This window comes from Equus przewalskii, chromosome 2 (assembly GCF_037783145.1).
Source record: "Equus przewalskii isolate Varuska chromosome 2, EquPr2, whole genome shotgun sequence".
NCBI lineage: Eukaryota > Metazoa > Chordata > Mammalia > Perissodactyla > Equidae > Equus > Equus przewalskii.
Window position 1 is genome coordinate 29,832,419 of NC_091832.1, and position 16,375 is coordinate 29,848,793.

Consider the following 16,375-nt stretch of genomic DNA (forward strand, 5'->3'; position numbering starts at 1 on the left):
ATAGTTTTTAAAAACAAGGAGATGTTTATATTTCTTTTAACATTTGACACAGAAGAGGCCACATTTAAATAAGCACATTAAATCTTCAGAGCACTTTAATTACAGTTTTGGACCTTGGATATGACAAATACTCATATAAGTTGTATCCATAATTTCTTTGTATTTTTACAAATTATACCACGATAAAGCTTAATAAAAATTACTCATGTGCAATATTTTTCTTTAATATTTTATGTTAATCAAATGTATACCACAAGATTTTTGTTTTGGCTGCTTAAATAGGGAGTTCTCATGATTTTAGTATTACACAAATTTAAGCAAAGACTACACTCAGAAATAAGTTTAGAAAATGGCATTACAAAAGAGAGGGAGTAGAAAAAAAAAACCCACGCAGGGCTGCTGTGCAGTAGCAAATCGGACGTTTTCACTGCCATAAGTCTTCGGTGCGGCCAAACTTAAAAACCAGTCCTCTGTGAATAAAATAAGAAACATCACATGACTAGCTAAGTCTGGGAAAAGGAAGAACACGGGAAATTTAGAATGGTGGGAAACTAGCAACAAAGAATACCTGATGAGTTGTAGGAAAACCACCAGGGGCTGTATCAGAGCAGAAACGGGTCCGTCTAAGGTAGGAAATTCTCCCCGCGTGCTCAACTGTGCTGTTTACCACCAGCTTCCCCCATCCTTCACTTCTGAGCACCGGAGACATATGTCCCTCTTAAAAAGTTAACCAATGCTTAGTCTGGAACCATTAAATGTCTGATTTTATCAAATTCATTCAACAAACCTTTTTTGTTTTTTGGGGGGAGATTAGTCCTGAGCTAACATCTGCTACCAATCCTCCTATTTTTTCTGAGGAAGACTGTTGCTGAGCTAACATCCGTGTCCGTCTTCCTCCACTTTCTACTTTCTGTGGGACGCCTCCCACAGCATGGCTTGATAAGTGGTGTGCAGGTCTACGCCCAGGATCTGAACCAGCGAACCCCAGGCCGCCAAAGCAGAGTGCTCGAACTTAACCGCTGCGCCACCAGGCTGGCCCCTCAACAAATCTTTTTTCTTTTTAAAGACTGGCACCTGAGCTAACATCTGTTGCCAATCTGCTGCTGCTGCTGTTTTTCCCTTCTTCTCCCCAAAGCCCCCCAGTACATAGTTGTATATTCTAGTTGCAGGTCCTTCTGGCTGTGCTGTGTGGGATGCCGCCTCAGCATGGTTTGATGAGTGGTGCCATATCCATGCCCAGGATCTGAACCGGTGAAACCCTGGGCCGCCAAAGCGGAGGGTGTGAACTTAACCACTCGGCCATGGGGCCGGCCCCTCAACAAACTTTTTTTGAGTGTCAAGGTGCTAGGTGCTAGACGCCAGGGCTCTAAAGATAAGATATAGTCCCCCTGCCCTTGAGTTGCTCACATTCTTGGTGACACAATATGGTAAGTATTAGCAGTATATACACCAAACGTTAAGGGAGCACAGAAACACATGGCATTTATTCTGCCTGGAGGTGTCAGAAAGGGATTTATGGAGGTGGTAATATTAGATGAACTCTGAAGGATGAGCAAGAGTTTGAATGGGAGGTTGGCAGGAACAGGAGTTAGTGGGATGATGAAGGAAGATGTTTCACGGAGGGGAAACAGTCTATCAAAAGGCAAAAGGGACTAAAAGACTGCGGGGCCTCAGGAAAAGCCCAGGAGATCAGTGCGTCAGGAAAACGCGCCCACAGAGCTTAGTCCAGGGTTGAGGACGGGAGGCGTCTATGGTTGTCCTCAAGGCTCCGGTTTACCAGGGGCAAGAGGGCAATTATATGCATTAGGAGACGTACATGGATATGGGTTATTGATACAGATATCCGAGGCGTAGCAGAACAGGGAAGAGTCCAATATGGCTAGATTATAGTTTAAGAGACAAGGAGGACAGGGAATGGAGGTGGCCAGGGTTTGGTAAGCCAATTGACCAGTGTGGTGAATGGCCTACAGGGGCCTCAGGGGCCTTAAATGAGTTGAGAGGGCAGGTGCCAGCCTTATGCTCTCCTAAAGGGGGCAACCGGGAACCAGTCCCAGGCAATGAATGGAATGGGGCTACGTGGAGATGTAGCCCCCATTTAAAAGGAGCAACTATTCACCTCCAGCTGACTGTTGCTGTGCAGGGCCCAGGGTTGACTGATCTTCCAGTTTTTCAAGAAAAGCCCCAAATTCAGATTTTTATGTAAAATCTCTTGATTTTTTTTTTAAGATTTTTTAATTTATTTTTTCCTGTTTCTCCCCAAAGCCCCCTGGTACATAGTTGTATATTCTTCGTTGTGGGTCCTTCTAGTTGTGGCATGTGGGACGCTGCCTCAGCATGGTTTGATGAGCAGTGCCATGTCCGCGCCCAGGATTCGAACCAAAGAAACACTGGGCCGCCTGCAGCGGAGCGCGCGAACTTAACCACTCCGCCACGGGGCCAGCCCCATCTTGACTTTTAAATGTTAGCTCAATAAAACAAAAAATACTGTATAGGCTGAAACAAACAGAATTGTGGGCAGAATTTGGCTGGATGGCCACTAGCGCTGATGTCTTCTGTAGACAGCTGTGAGTTCTGAAAAACTTTAAGATGGGAAATGACAGGATTAGAGCTATGTTTCAGCAGGAAACTGGATCCGAGGGAGGAACCAGTTAGGGATGCGAACAGCTCAGGAAGGGATGACGACGACTGAACATAAACAGGGGAAGCGGACAAAACCAGAACAGGTTTAAGACAATTCAGAGGCAGCTTGAACAGGGCTTGGATGGGGGCGGTAAATGCGAGGGAAACTGAAGACAGTAGACATTTCAATGGCACATGCTGCATTTCATTTCGCTTTCTCATCTGTTTTCCAATTATCGGTGTATACTCGAGGTTAAGCCCGCAATCATAATGATCAACTTAAAACAGGTTTCGTAGGCTTTTATAAAGGTAAACACTTGAGCGTTTTGGGATGAAAACAAAATGCAACCAGTAAGTCAGCTATAATCTCTCGGAAGTATATTAATTTCTCTTTATAAAAGATTTCATAAACCTCCAAAAGGTGACTTGATCTCTGCTCTTCAGGTTAATATCAGACCTACTGCTGCAAAAAAGAAAATCCCAAGTTGGTTATCAGGGCCTCTACTCTCCAGATGGCTTAGAAGAGACATGCTAACTTCAGCTCGGCAACAGATGTAAAGTGTAAACTGAAGAGTTTCTTGGGCAACAGCCAGTCCCTCCCACACTGTCACATGGTCACCTTTGGTCATGACATCTGTTTGTGATTTCTGAAACAGTAATAGCTGTTGCTGAGACCTCTTCTGTTATAAATCAGAACGGCAGGTAATCTGCTACAACTGTTCTGACTACAGTGTCTATTAGTTGAATTTAATTTCAATATGCTTATAGTATTTTCACAAAACCTAATGAGTTTTTAGACCTACGAGGTACGACAGTAATAAATGAGAAATTAACCAAACTTGTTGCATATAAAAGTAATTCATTATAACTGATTTGAGACGACAAGTCAATGATCGTCAATGATCGGTTTCCAAGGTTTTGTGAAATGTGCTAACTACTCTATGATCTCATGTATTTCCTCCCTCATAGGAAGAGAGAAATTTTCCCACGAATCTTCTCCTCTCAATCCTCTGTTCTTCCTGCTGTGACAGAGTAATGTCCCTGCCAAAGCAGCATGTCAAGCTGGACCTTGCTTTATCCTTTATCTCTGCCAAGCTAAATAACGATTAAAATAAAAAAGGCTGCTGTTTGCTCCTCCCTGGCTGGTTTTCAGTAAACTCCCTTCCCCCCACTTCATCCTGAAGCTTTTCGTACCCCTGCTCTGACCCTGGAGTTTGGGACACTGAGTCCCCCCAGCGCCTCTAACGCTGTGGAGATACTGGAGTCGTGAGCTCAAGATGCTGGTCCTTCTTTAAAGATGCTCAAGCCTCAGCATTGTGGCTTGGAAGGAAAAGAAATCCTGAACATCAATACTGTCCCTCTAATAAACACACGCTACACTGCTCTACAAACTAACAAACGCAAATTTTATTTTGTAAGTTGGGGAGTGAGGTTTACTCATTTTGTATTTTTCAAGTACGATGTTACATTCATTAAAACAAAAAAGGGGGAGAGGAGGGAAACAGGACTAATACTGAACAACAGTTGAAGACTCAGCAAAAGGAGAAAATGTCAGTTAATTCATCCCAACTTTCAAATTTCACCATCATAGCAGCTAGAGCCTGAACTTTGGGGTCAGATAGCCTGAATTTTAGTCATGATCTCAAACAAGTTACCTAACTTCTCATGCCTGTGTTCTCACGTGTAAAATGGGGATGATGATGATGGAGTCACCTCCAGACTCGTGATGGGGATTAACTGAGAGAGTGTGTAAAGCACTAACAGTGGTGACTCGTACAGAATAACTGCTCAATACACTTTGGTCACTATTATTTTCTGCATAAAAGTCAATGGTTTAACTTTTTTTTTTTTTAACTCTCTGTGTTTTCTCCACTAGTTTCAGGACACAAAGTATGACTCAAAGAAGTTGTGTATCTTGCCACACCTAAGTTCACATTTTTCTTACTTCCAAACTGATTTTATATTGCAAAAATGCCTGGTGGTGGAACGGAATAAGTGTGAATACCAACTGCTGACTATTACTGAAGGGCAATGATTAGCATTTCACAAGTGCTTCAAGTAGATGTGGGCATCCATTTCCTCTTTGGGGAAGGAAAGGAAAAGTCCTGGAATAGACTGTTCTAGAATATACAGCAATTTTTTTTTTAACCTTTTTTGGATTAGGGACTTCTTTGAAAATCTGATGAAAGCCACAGATTCTCTTTCTAGAAACACCAATGTCTTGCATACGGAAATGTCTGCTGGTTCCCCATCTTTAGAAGCCTACCCACGGAATGGAGGTTAAGAGTTCCTGATGCAGAGGGTAAAGAATAGTCTTTTATTTTGGGGGCTGGGGAGGCTAGGAGTAGGGGAAAGGGCAGGCCTTAAGTGTCCAGGAAAAAATGAACATTAGAGAAAACTACTGATAAAAATATTAAGGTTTTTAGGGGTTTTAGTAATCTTTTGTCATTGTATCAGAAGGATAAAAAATGTTAAGGCTTTTCTTCCACACCTCAAATTTCATGAACAAATTCTAATGACACCAAGGATAGAAGGAACTATAAAATGCACTCAGAAACAAAATTTTAAGGAGAAACGGTTTTAAGCAGGCTTTCATTAAAAGCAACTGTTAGAGATACAGATTTAAAACAAACATTTTCAGTGTTATGTAACTAAATCTATACGAATCACAGTTCTTCATTAAAGGGGAGGTGGTGGCAATGTTTAAAATCAATGTATGTTCCTAAGGTTGGCAGCAAACTAACCCATGTATTAAAAATATCTTTCTCAACCTCAGTCTTCATATTTTATGACAACAACGTGGGGGAGGGGCATTGGACAGGGGTAAATTAAACAGCTAAATATAGTATACGACATAAAAGAAACTATTATAAAAAAAGAATTTAAAAAAATAGGATGAAGAATGAAAAACAAACTTACCCAAAAAAGATGAAGGCATTTTGGAAAAATACAGCAATTCCAGGGTAGACTACGGCTTTTTCTGTAAAAATAATTGTAATATTTAGATGTTTATAATCTCAAATATTTAGTTTCTGATATGCTGGCAGCTATCAGTTTTCGCGCCTAACATAATTGATTCTTCCGGTAACTATGGCTGGTTTGAGTATTAAGTGACATAATACATATGACAGAGTCTAGCTTTAGTTTAATAAATGACAGCTCCCTTCATTCGCTTAACAAATATTTACTGAGTGCATAATATGCTTGGCACTGTTCAATGTGCTGAGGATACAGCAGTAAATAGGGCAAAAGACAGAAAAGCAGCAGACGGATCAGAGAAGCAGAGGGCAGGCTGGGGGCAAAGGTCCTAGAGAGCCCTGCAGCCACAGCAAGGACTTTGATTTTCACTCCGGGTAAGAGGAGAAGCCCTTGGAGGGTTTTGAGCAGAAATGATATGAGCTGACATATTTTAATAGGATGCCTCTGGCTGCTGTGCTGAGAGCAGACTAAAGGGGGCAAGGGGAGAAAGAGAAACCCGTGTGGAGGCTATTTCAGGAAATCAGGCAAGGACTGTACTGGGCTGAACCAGGTAAGAGCCGTGGACAAGGCACGAGGCGGTCAGTTCAGGATACATTCCAAGAGCAGAGTCACAGGACTTGCTGAGGGATCAGATGTTGGGTACGAGAGAAAGAGACGTGTCATCTTTGACGGGCCTTAACCACCCAGGGCTTTCGGCCTAAACACCTGGAGGCACAGAGTAGCCATTAACTAGTATGGGCAAGAGTGCCAGGGGAACATTTTGTCCCAATTTTATCATGGTTTGAAGCTGAAATTCTCATAAATTTCTACTATTGGAGCTGTCAGTGATTACTCACTAACTGAGAAACTGAGGCAGGATGAATAGATGAATTATCACCTTTTTCTCAGAATAGTTTTAAATTAATCTGATTACCGCTGTAACAGCTGGTTTGTACAAGCCTTCACGACTAGAAGGCCACATTAAATATTCCACATTACATAACTATGACCATTAGAATGGCTCATAAAGATCCTATATAAAGGCAACTTTATAAATTACAGATCTGCTTCTAATAATTCTCAAAGCATAACCTGACTCAAGCAGCCTTTAGGAAAGTAACTTAATATTCTATGCAATGAACACATTCCTACAAAAAGGGGCTCTGCATTAATAGTTATATCTGGGAAAGAATTGTCAGTAATTTTATTTTCTTCTTTGAGCTCTTTTTTTTTGTGAGGAAGATTGGCCCTGAGCTAACATCTCTTGCCAATCTTCCTCTTTTTGCTTGAGGAAGATTGGCCCTGAGCTAACACCTGTGCTGATCTTCCTCTGTTTTATCTGGGATGCCCCACAGTGTGGCTTGACCAGTGGTGCTAGGTCCACACCCAGAATCCGAACCTGCGAACCGTGGGCTGGTGAACTGGAGCACTCGAACTCAACCACTATGCCACTGGGCTGGCCCCCTTTAAGCTCTTTTATAGTCTCAGCTTTCCATAAGGAACATCTGTTATGCAATTCACATGCTTAAAAACATAACTTTTCGTTTTTAAAATATGGTGGTGACGAAGATTTTGTAGCAACAACAGAACTACTTATGATATCAGGTTAAATGCAAACAGCTGGGTTCAAAATTGTATTTGTATTGTAACTACATAAAAAACACAAGAAAAGAGACCAAAGGAAATATACCAAAATATTTAGGAGGAGTAAGATTACAGTCCTTTTCTTTCTTTTCTACACTTTTGGTAACATGGTTTTAGTAATAAATTATATAAACAAAAGAAAAATATTAAAAATGCTATCATTCCTGTAAGTTTAAGTGATTTGAATAAAATTCAGAAAACCCATGATTTTAATCCAAGAATTACATTTTATTCAAAGAAGCAAAGTGTTAAAATATGAGCTAGATTAGATCTCTGCTGGTCCAGTTTTTGCAAATCACTGATATTGTATATTTACTGTGATAAGCATAGTCAATTTTACCTGGAACCTTGGTGGATTTCATCTTTTTCTGGGGTCCTTCAAGCTGAAATTTCAGCCAGGGACCTAAGAGCAGGCCCTTTCCTGAGCTTGCCTTAAACTGGCCTTTTACAGCAGAAGCACATTGTGTTAATTTATTCTTCTATTTAAAGGGAGATGACATCATATTATCAGCGAGGCTTGGCTCGATTAACTTCCATTCTAGGATGTTAGAGCCTTGCATGGATATTATTCAGCAAGTCAACACTTGCCAAATAGCTACGCAACATATGTATTCTGCTTTTGAGGTTTTTGGAAGCCAAAGAGAGGCAAGGTATGGAGCCGTGTCTCATTCCTTTCAGGCTCTAGATTAGAAGAAAAAATACAGAAGGGATACTAAAAACAAACCAAACAAACCAAACAAATACTGACAGAGAGAGGGGAGCTCCTAGGCACAAACGTACTGCTAGGAGTTGGCCCATCTATATGAAAAAAGCTTTATTCTAAAATAACCAACTTCAATACACAATTTCAGCATTCCATTGGAGGAGAATGTAAACTGTGCCTTCTCTTACCTTTAGCAACATAACCTCCAAAGAGAATCCACATAGATGCAATCAGAGACCCAAAGGCCAACATGAAACCAATGAACAGCCAGATGCGAGCACCTTAAAAGAAAGAAAATTTTGTCAGAATTGTTTCTCAGAAGGTAGCAGTCAGTTCAACTGGCTTTTCAAAAAGAAAACAAAAACCCAGAGAGAAAAAATGTGTAGTTGCCAGTAAAGTCTAAAATAAGAACAGGGGCAGAAGATGTGCTGAGTATCATCAGTGCAGACAGCGGCCTTTTTCTTGCCGGCTGGTCTGTATTTTCTAAGTGCCTATATTTACTTTCCCCACCTATCCACACTGCAAAAACTGTACTCAACCTTCCTACAAAAACCTCACAAAACATAACACAGGAATATTTAATAAAAAACTCCTATTCAGTGACATGTGAATCCAAACACTAGCAGATTTCCCTTTCAGGGAAGTCAGGTAGCAAAGGAAGTTCAAATGTACTGTGGTTGGCACGTAGGAAAGGTGCATTAAAACTATGTTAACAGAGGAAGACAACCATGTTATAAATCACATTTATATAATATTTATGAAGATTTCCTATAAAATAAATGGAGTCATCAGACTGCCTAAGATGAACTCTGAGATGAATTTATTTAATTAGCACAAATACATTTTAATAAAAACACTGCCTTGCTTAATAAAAGGCAGCAAACAGAATGTTATATATAAATTTCTGATTTCATACCCAAAACATAAAAAATAGTTCTGAAATAATAAGCTGTTACTCATAGATGGGACAGTAAAACAAATATAACCAGCTCTGGACCCCCAAGGCTGTGCCAGCTAACACATTTTCTTTAGAGATGTGATGGCCACATTCTAGTCCCAGCTCTAGCTGTTCTTGGCTTGTTGTTATCAACGCTGACTGCTAACATTCATTTATTTGTTCAGCGTTCACAAGGTGATGGCAGGTCAGTGTTCCTGTAGCTCTTCCACTTAAGGTCATCTAGGAAGAGAGTGAGTGAACCAGAAGACAGCCTGAAAGCACAGACCAGAGTTGACTTCTGCAGTTTCTCCTGTTTTATTAAAAAAAAAAAAGTCACTTGAAATTTGCCTATATCCATGGGCATGGGGCTGGCCCGGTGGCGCAGCAGTTAAGTTCGCACGTTCTGCTTCTCAGAGGCCCGGGGTTCGCCGGTTCGGATCCCAGGTGCAGACAGGGCACCGCTCGGAACGCCATGCTGTGGTAGGCGTCCCACATATAAAGTAGAGGAAGATGGGCACGGATGCTAGCTCAGGGCCAGGGTTCCTCAGCAAAAAAGAGGAGGACTGGCAGTAGTTAGCTCAGGGCTAACCTTCCTCAAAAAAAAAAAAAAAGAAGAAGAAGAAATTTGCCTATATCCAGGTTTATCTTTGTATGGATGTAATGTCTTCAGTTTATCATTTAAACTACTTAATTAACATCTGTCCCCTGAAATCTTTGAGTAAACTGGACTGTCAAGGAAGCTGTGCCACATGTATTCTGTATTCTGCCGACCTCAGGTACACGGCCACGGAGTGCAGGGGACATGAGCTCCTCAGGCGAGCAGGAGGGGCCTGGGTGAACCCCAGCACTAAAATTCTATTATTCTATTCAGTTTTGCAAGATGAAAAGAGTTCTGGAGGTTGGCTGCACAACAATGTGAATGTGCTTAACATTACTGAACTCGACACTTACAAGAGGTTAAGATGGTGAATTTTGTGTTGTGCATTTTAAAATACACAAAAAACTATGATTCTAAGTTAGTTCAAAATGCTAACTCAATCATATAAGATTGGCAAAAAAGGGAAGGAAATAATTTATATGGTATAGCTTAAAGTACGATCAATTCTATTTTGCACACGTATTCCTTATTATATACTGTTCTCTGCTGTATACTGTATACACTTACGTCTACACATTATTGCACAGGCCTACATACTCAAAACTGCACATCCTGTACCACACAGCAAACTCTGACCAAATGTGACTTTTACCTTACGCCTTGGAACCTATAACCTCTGCTCAGAACACCTCCATACTAGCCCTGATCTGAAGGAGTCAGACAAGTGGCCCTTCCACATATGACCCTCATTTTAAGGGCGTGTGGTAAGATGTTGTTTGCACAAATTTACCTGTTTGACCCAGGCAACCTTCACTGTAGCTATCACCTCGGACTTGTCCATTAGATACTGCATTAATCCTGTGTGAATACAACAAAACCAAGAAATCAGGGTCTCTGACTCTAAGAGGAAACCATCCATGACATTACATTACCAGACACAGTAAGCCAGAGTTCCTCCAATTGAAGGTAAGGCTTCGAGAGTCTTGAGTAATCGATTCATATGACCTGAGGCAAGTCCCTTCAACCAGACACCCTCTGAAGCAGTGATTACAGTGCCCAGACCAGCAGAATCAGCATCACCTGGGAAGTCTCTAGAAGGAAAATTCCCCGGCTCCACCCCAAGTTTACTGAAGCAGAAACTCTGGGGGTGGGGCCCAGCAATATGAGTTTTAACAAATCCTTCAGGTGATTCTGACACTGGTCAAAATTTGAGAGTAAAATTCTCAAAATTATATTTTGCTAAGACTGGAACAATCTCTAGCTTGGTCCTATCTAGTTTTCCATTTGTACACATCAGACATACTCAGTACAAAGGATTCAAGTGGTAAAATCTTTTTTTTTTAATCACTGATACACGTTCCAAACATAAGAAGTCTTTTGCTGACTTTCACAGACTACCTCTTTAAATTGAGATAGCCTTGCTTTCTTCAAAAGTATCCTTGGAAAACTTTTAAATGTCATGGGAAAATTTCACAATATATCAAGGTAAAAAGTTAGAAAACATATATGTGTGTGTGTCTACCTCTAGAAAGTAAGCTTCATGAGGGCAGGGGCTGTGTCCATCTTGTTTCCTGTTTTTATTCTCAGTGCCTAGCACGTGGCTTGGTACATAGTAGGTGCTCGATAAATGTGTTGACTATATAAACTCTAATTTTTTCATAATAATATGAAGTCTTATTCATTCAAATCTAAGTTTTAGAATGATCACAATACTCATAATTATTTTCAGTGATCTCTATATCAACTAAATTATTTAGTACATAAACAAAAATATTTTAAAACAAACTTCATATTTTTAAAAAAATGCAGATGTTCTTAGGTTAGTAGTTCTTAGCTCTTGCTTTTCCTTGCAGCCACCTGAATAAACTTCATAAGCCTCTGTCAGACAGCCGTGACCCTGCCTTGTCAGTGTCAGTCTTCACTATCAGGCACCTTCTGACATGAACAATTGCTATTTGTTCTCTGATATCACTAGTTTTACATACAATCTCAGACTTGCAGAAAAGTTCCAAGTATAGTTCAAATAATTTTTTTTTCCTGAAACATTTGAAAGTTGCCAACATGATGCCCCATGACCCCAGAAATGTACACGTTTCCCAGAAACAAGACGGTTCTACAGAACCAGAGTACAACCATCAGAATCAGGAAATTAACTGGCTATTTATCAGACATTATTGAAGTTCCCCAGTTGTCCCAATAATGCTCTTAATAGCAAAAGGATCCTGTCCAGAATCATGAGGTACACTCTGTTTTCCTGTCTCTTTAGTCTCCTCAGTCTGGAATAGTTCTTCAGTCTTCCCTGGCTTTTAAGACCTGACACTTCGCTCCAGCCATTCTGGTCTCCTTGCCATAAAGCCTTTGTACTTGCTGTTCTGTCTGCCTAGAATGATCTCTCAGATATCCCCCATGATCAGCTCCTTCATTTCTTCAAGTCTTTACTCAAAAATCACCTTCTTAGTGAGGCCTTCCTTGACTCTAAAATTTCTACACACCCTGTTGACATCTCATATCTCCTCCTCTGCTTCTTTTCTCTAGCACTTATCATTATCTTACGTGCTATATATTTAATTTATTTCTCTTTAGTTACAACCTGCCTCGTTCATTAGAGTATAAATTCCATAAAGGCATGGATTTTTCCCTGTTTTATTTGCTACTGTCTTTCCTGTACCTAGAGCAGAGCCTGGGAATATAAAAGCTTAATGAGTATTTGTTGGATGAATGAATAAACAAACCCTTAGATAGAGGACATGGTTTCTGACCTAAAAGTAAAGTTAGAGACACTGGCAGTATAGAAATAAAAGGATAGCTGAGAGAAGCTGGGAGACAGAAGTGGAGGAGGAGAGGTGGAAGGAAGACTAGAAAAAAGGACTGTAGCTTTTCTTTGTAAGTCCTTCCCTATGATTTGACTTTTACACCATGTCCAATATGCTAATTTGATAATATTTAAAAAACTTTACTCAACTGTATGTAAAAAACTTTTATTTTGTGACAATCTGTGTAAGTCGTGTCACCAACAACACTTACATCAGGAAGGCAATGGTTGCTATGACGCCACAGGCGTGGTATGAGTGGTTGAACTCCTCCATCTTGGGATAAATGACGGCTGCATCTATGATGATCCACCAGCCTGTGAAAAACTAAGACAAACCAAAACGGGGACCAAGGAGCAATGACAGTGATTTCATATCTTACTGGCTAAAAAGAAAGCAAGGTACCTTAATGAAGAGATCCTTTCTAATGAATTTCAAAATTTTCCTAAACGTTCCAGCAGTGTCTTGCATATACTTTGCACATGGCTTAATATCTGACTGAATATTAGATATGCTTAAGTCTGACAGCAATTAATATTTATGAACATGAACTTCTTTTCTACGTCTACTTCAGGCATTATTTTATATTGTCGTAAAAAAGTCTATAATCTAATTTTGTGAACTAGAAATAAATTATGGTATCTCATTGCAGGAGAAGGGAAAAAAGTGATTCAGATTCTAATGGACAGAAGGAGTGGCCTGTTGCTGATATATTCTAAGACTCCAGAAAGGTGTTATTATTGAAAATGAAAAGAATTATTCAAAATAATATGGGGAATAATTGTGGATAGAATTTTAGCTTTCCTCTTGGTGTTATGCAATCAGTGGTTCTGGGGCCGACCCCGTGGCCGAGTGGTTAAGTTCCCCTGCTCTGCTTCGGCAGCCCAGGGTTTCGTCGGTTCAGATCCTGGGTGCGGACATGGCACCGCTCATCAGGCCATGCTGAGGCGGCATCCCACATGCCACAACTGGAAGGACCCACAACTAGAAATGTGCAACTATGCACTGGGGAGCTTTGGGGAGAAAAAGGAAAAAGGAAAAAATTTTAAAAATCTTTAAAACAAAAAGCAATCAGTGGTTCTGCAGTTCTGCTTTTCCTTTTGATGAATTACAGTACAGTCTACAGATGGTTTCGGCTATGATGCTAAATTCAATATCAACACCAAATTATAATTTATCCTAATTGAATTTGGTTCTGGATATAATCAAGGGCAAATACATAATGAAAAAACATTAATACTGCACAAATATTTTTTATCACCCAAGCAGAAACTTACAATAAGATGATATTAACCAAATTCTGACAAGTAGCTTAGGTTTTGAAAGTAACCCTCTATCTACCCCCACTCCCAACCCTGATCCAGTTAGCTCTGGGAACCGCCATCTTCTGGCAATTATTTAAAAATAACTATTTTAGGCTAACCAAATTATTTTTATCGGGTTACAGACAGATCCATACTCTATTAATGACATTTTTACTGGCTAGCACAAGTACTTTCACTTTTTTTTTCACCTTCAGCTCAAGGTATTCAAGATATTTTCTTCACAGACCAAAATTTAAAGCTTTTTTTTTTTGATGTTTGTAAGAGCAAGATTTATACAGTTTTATATTTTGCCATTACTTTGGAAAAATATAGGATAATTATTTTTCACAGGTTGTAAGTGTCAGAGACTAGGCAAAGAGGAGATATTTAAAGGTAGATTCTTTTTGTTTACTTAAAATTCAACTCTTTAGCGCATATGACTACATAAGAGCATAAAACACAAAAGTCAGATGCCTTGAGGGATTTGCAATGTAAATAAGAATTTTACACTCAATTTCTTCTAAGCAATATATCTTAACATCTTTCTGCCTTCCTTCCTCCCTTCCTCCCTCCCTTCCTTTTTAAATGAGATTCAGAAGAAAGTTAACTCTGGATTATGGAGAAATGCAATCATATCTCTTGACTGATTTTGACCTGATTATTTCTCAATACTTCATGATAACTTAATGCACTCATTAAGAGGAGGCATAATCCATATAATGAATAAACGTATAAAATATACCGTCTTATTATACCATTTTTACCATGCACTTAAAGAAAAACAATCTACTAATCAAATTTCAACCCATAACGTCAACTCTCAAAAAGGAATAATTCACCCCCCTCATAAACAGTATCAACATTTATTAAAATAAATTCAGTGCTCAAAGATAAAATAAAGAGTACGTATTTAAAAACATCATACAGAATTCCAAACACATAAAAACAAACAGACCAAAGTAATCAAGGCCCAAATTATCAATGACACTTACTAGAACCCCAGCAGTAATGGAAGCAATGGTGTTGCGCTTTTCTCCCCAATCAATGCACTCTGAGCATCTGAAGCCTTCTAGAAATCCAGACATTTTTTCAGGTCACTTAAAAAAACAACGAAACAAAATCAACGAAATAAAGTACTTCTATTTACTTGCTGCAAATCTGGTTTATGTTTCTAGAAAACAGTCAACAGTTCAGGAATAATGTAATAAAAGTGAAGTTACAAATACTTTATTTCGGCTACTTCTACTTCAGAATATTTATCTGGCTTTTGATGAATTTCCACATAACTTTGGAAAAAAAATTTGGATTCAGTTAGTATTTTTTTAATTTAAAAAATGGCTGTGGTACATTTAGGTAATAGGAACAAAGGTGGGTATCCAAATATTGAAAAAGTTTTATAATGATTATTAATTTTAATTTCAAATTAAGTTAGTATATGATTTACATATTTACAGCCCAGGAGCACTGACATAGCGGAGAGAAATGAAAAAGTTTGGCTCTGAGTTAAAGCATGGACTCAGATGAGAAGTATTTCTCAGCCGTTTACACATTTTATCACAGAACGTGTTTCTTCACACTCAGATTAGGAAATTAAACACCGCACTGCAGGTCTGCTACCCACAACACTTCCTTTCATTATTTTTTCCTTCTGCAAGCCTGCCTTTTGGTGTCATTTCTATGTAAAGAAACCCATTTCATTTTAATATCTCTATCTCTCATTCTAACAGATATTTTCCAGTCAAAAGGAAGCACAAAATTTTAGTTAATATCAATTCAGACAAAAAGAATCCGACCTAAATTGTCTTAACAAATTAGATAAAACATTCTTCGGAGCTGGGCTATGGAGACCCGGCCTGAGACACATCCATATTACCTCTACTTCAAAGTATGAAAAAACCCTGAATTATGTATAACTTGCTCATAATCAAGAAAACGCCCAAACTCCTACAGCGTATCAGGGCCCGTCCATAAAGCTACTCTGTAGTTAGCAATCATGGTTGTCCAAAAACCATGATATCCTAAAAAAAAAGGAGCAATGAATCCAACTGTAAACTCCTTTTTAAAAATTAAACACTGAAAACTGTGATTATAACCAGTGCTAATACGCCCTTAGGACAAGTCCAATTTTGGAAATTCACTCGTTTTCTGCTTCCGTGGGAGGCAGAGCAATAACAGTGAGCGTGATTTTCGCTTCGTCGCGATGACCCTGCCCAAGTCCATTTTTCTCCGGGCCGTTCCGGGCACGCCGGCGCCGGACTCCGCCTCTAGACCCCGGGACTGTAGGTGCACAGCGTGCGCCGGGACTTGGAGGGTCAGCGACCCTCGCTCGGGCTCTCGGTTTCTCCAGCTCGAAGGCAGGGGGCGAGGGGGCTGCCAAGAACCCTGGGCCGCCCTGGGGAGGGCGCGGCCCCGCAGCCCGGCCGAGTGCGGCCGCCGTCACCCGCCGGACACCGGGCGGCAGGAAGGGGCCAGGAGGGCTCAGCCCGCGCCCGCAGCTTCCCACAGCTGCAGGCAACGACCCAGTCAGCCTCCGCCGGCACGCGGCCCGGTCCGAGCCCTACGCGGCCTGCGGCGGCCCCTCCCCAACCCTCCCCGCCCGGCACTCACGTGCAGCCCCGCCCGTGCAGTCGGTCAGTCCCGAGCCCGGGTGTCGCGCGCCCAGCCGCCTCGCTCGGCCACTTTCAGCAAGGAAAACAAAACACCCACAGGCCGCCGCCGGTACCCGGATGCAACAGCCCGGGGACCCAGCCCTCGCCGCGCATGCGGAGACAGGGGCGTGGGGCGGGGCACGGAGAGGGCGGA

General features: G+C 40.7%; 1 protein-coding gene across 2 annotated transcripts; it reads right to left on the bottom strand.

Moving 5' to 3' along the window:
- Window position 1: 1 nt before the first annotated feature.
- Window positions 2–16,372, bottom strand: TMEM50A (transmembrane protein 50A). 2 transcript variants are annotated; one of them, XM_008532684.2, is made up of 7 exons: window positions 16,181–16,372; window positions 14,566–14,670; window positions 12,484–12,596; window positions 10,250–10,317; window positions 8,113–8,205; window positions 5,539–5,599; window positions 2–470 (listed from the first exon to the last, which is right to left on the bottom strand). In XM_008532684.2, the coding sequence occupies exons 2-7, from the start codon at window positions 14,656–14,658 to the stop codon at window positions 425–427; spliced, it is 474 nt and encodes a 157-aa protein (XP_008530906.1). In that variant the 5' UTR covers window positions 14,659–14,670; window positions 16,181–16,372; the 3' UTR covers window positions 2–424. The 2 variants fall into 2 exon arrangements, with proteins under 2 accessions (XP_008530906.1, XP_008530905.1); XM_008532683.2 differs by having other exon boundaries at window positions 2–3,082; window positions 16,181–16,363.
- Between the last annotated feature and the right edge of the window lie 3 nt (window positions 16,373–16,375).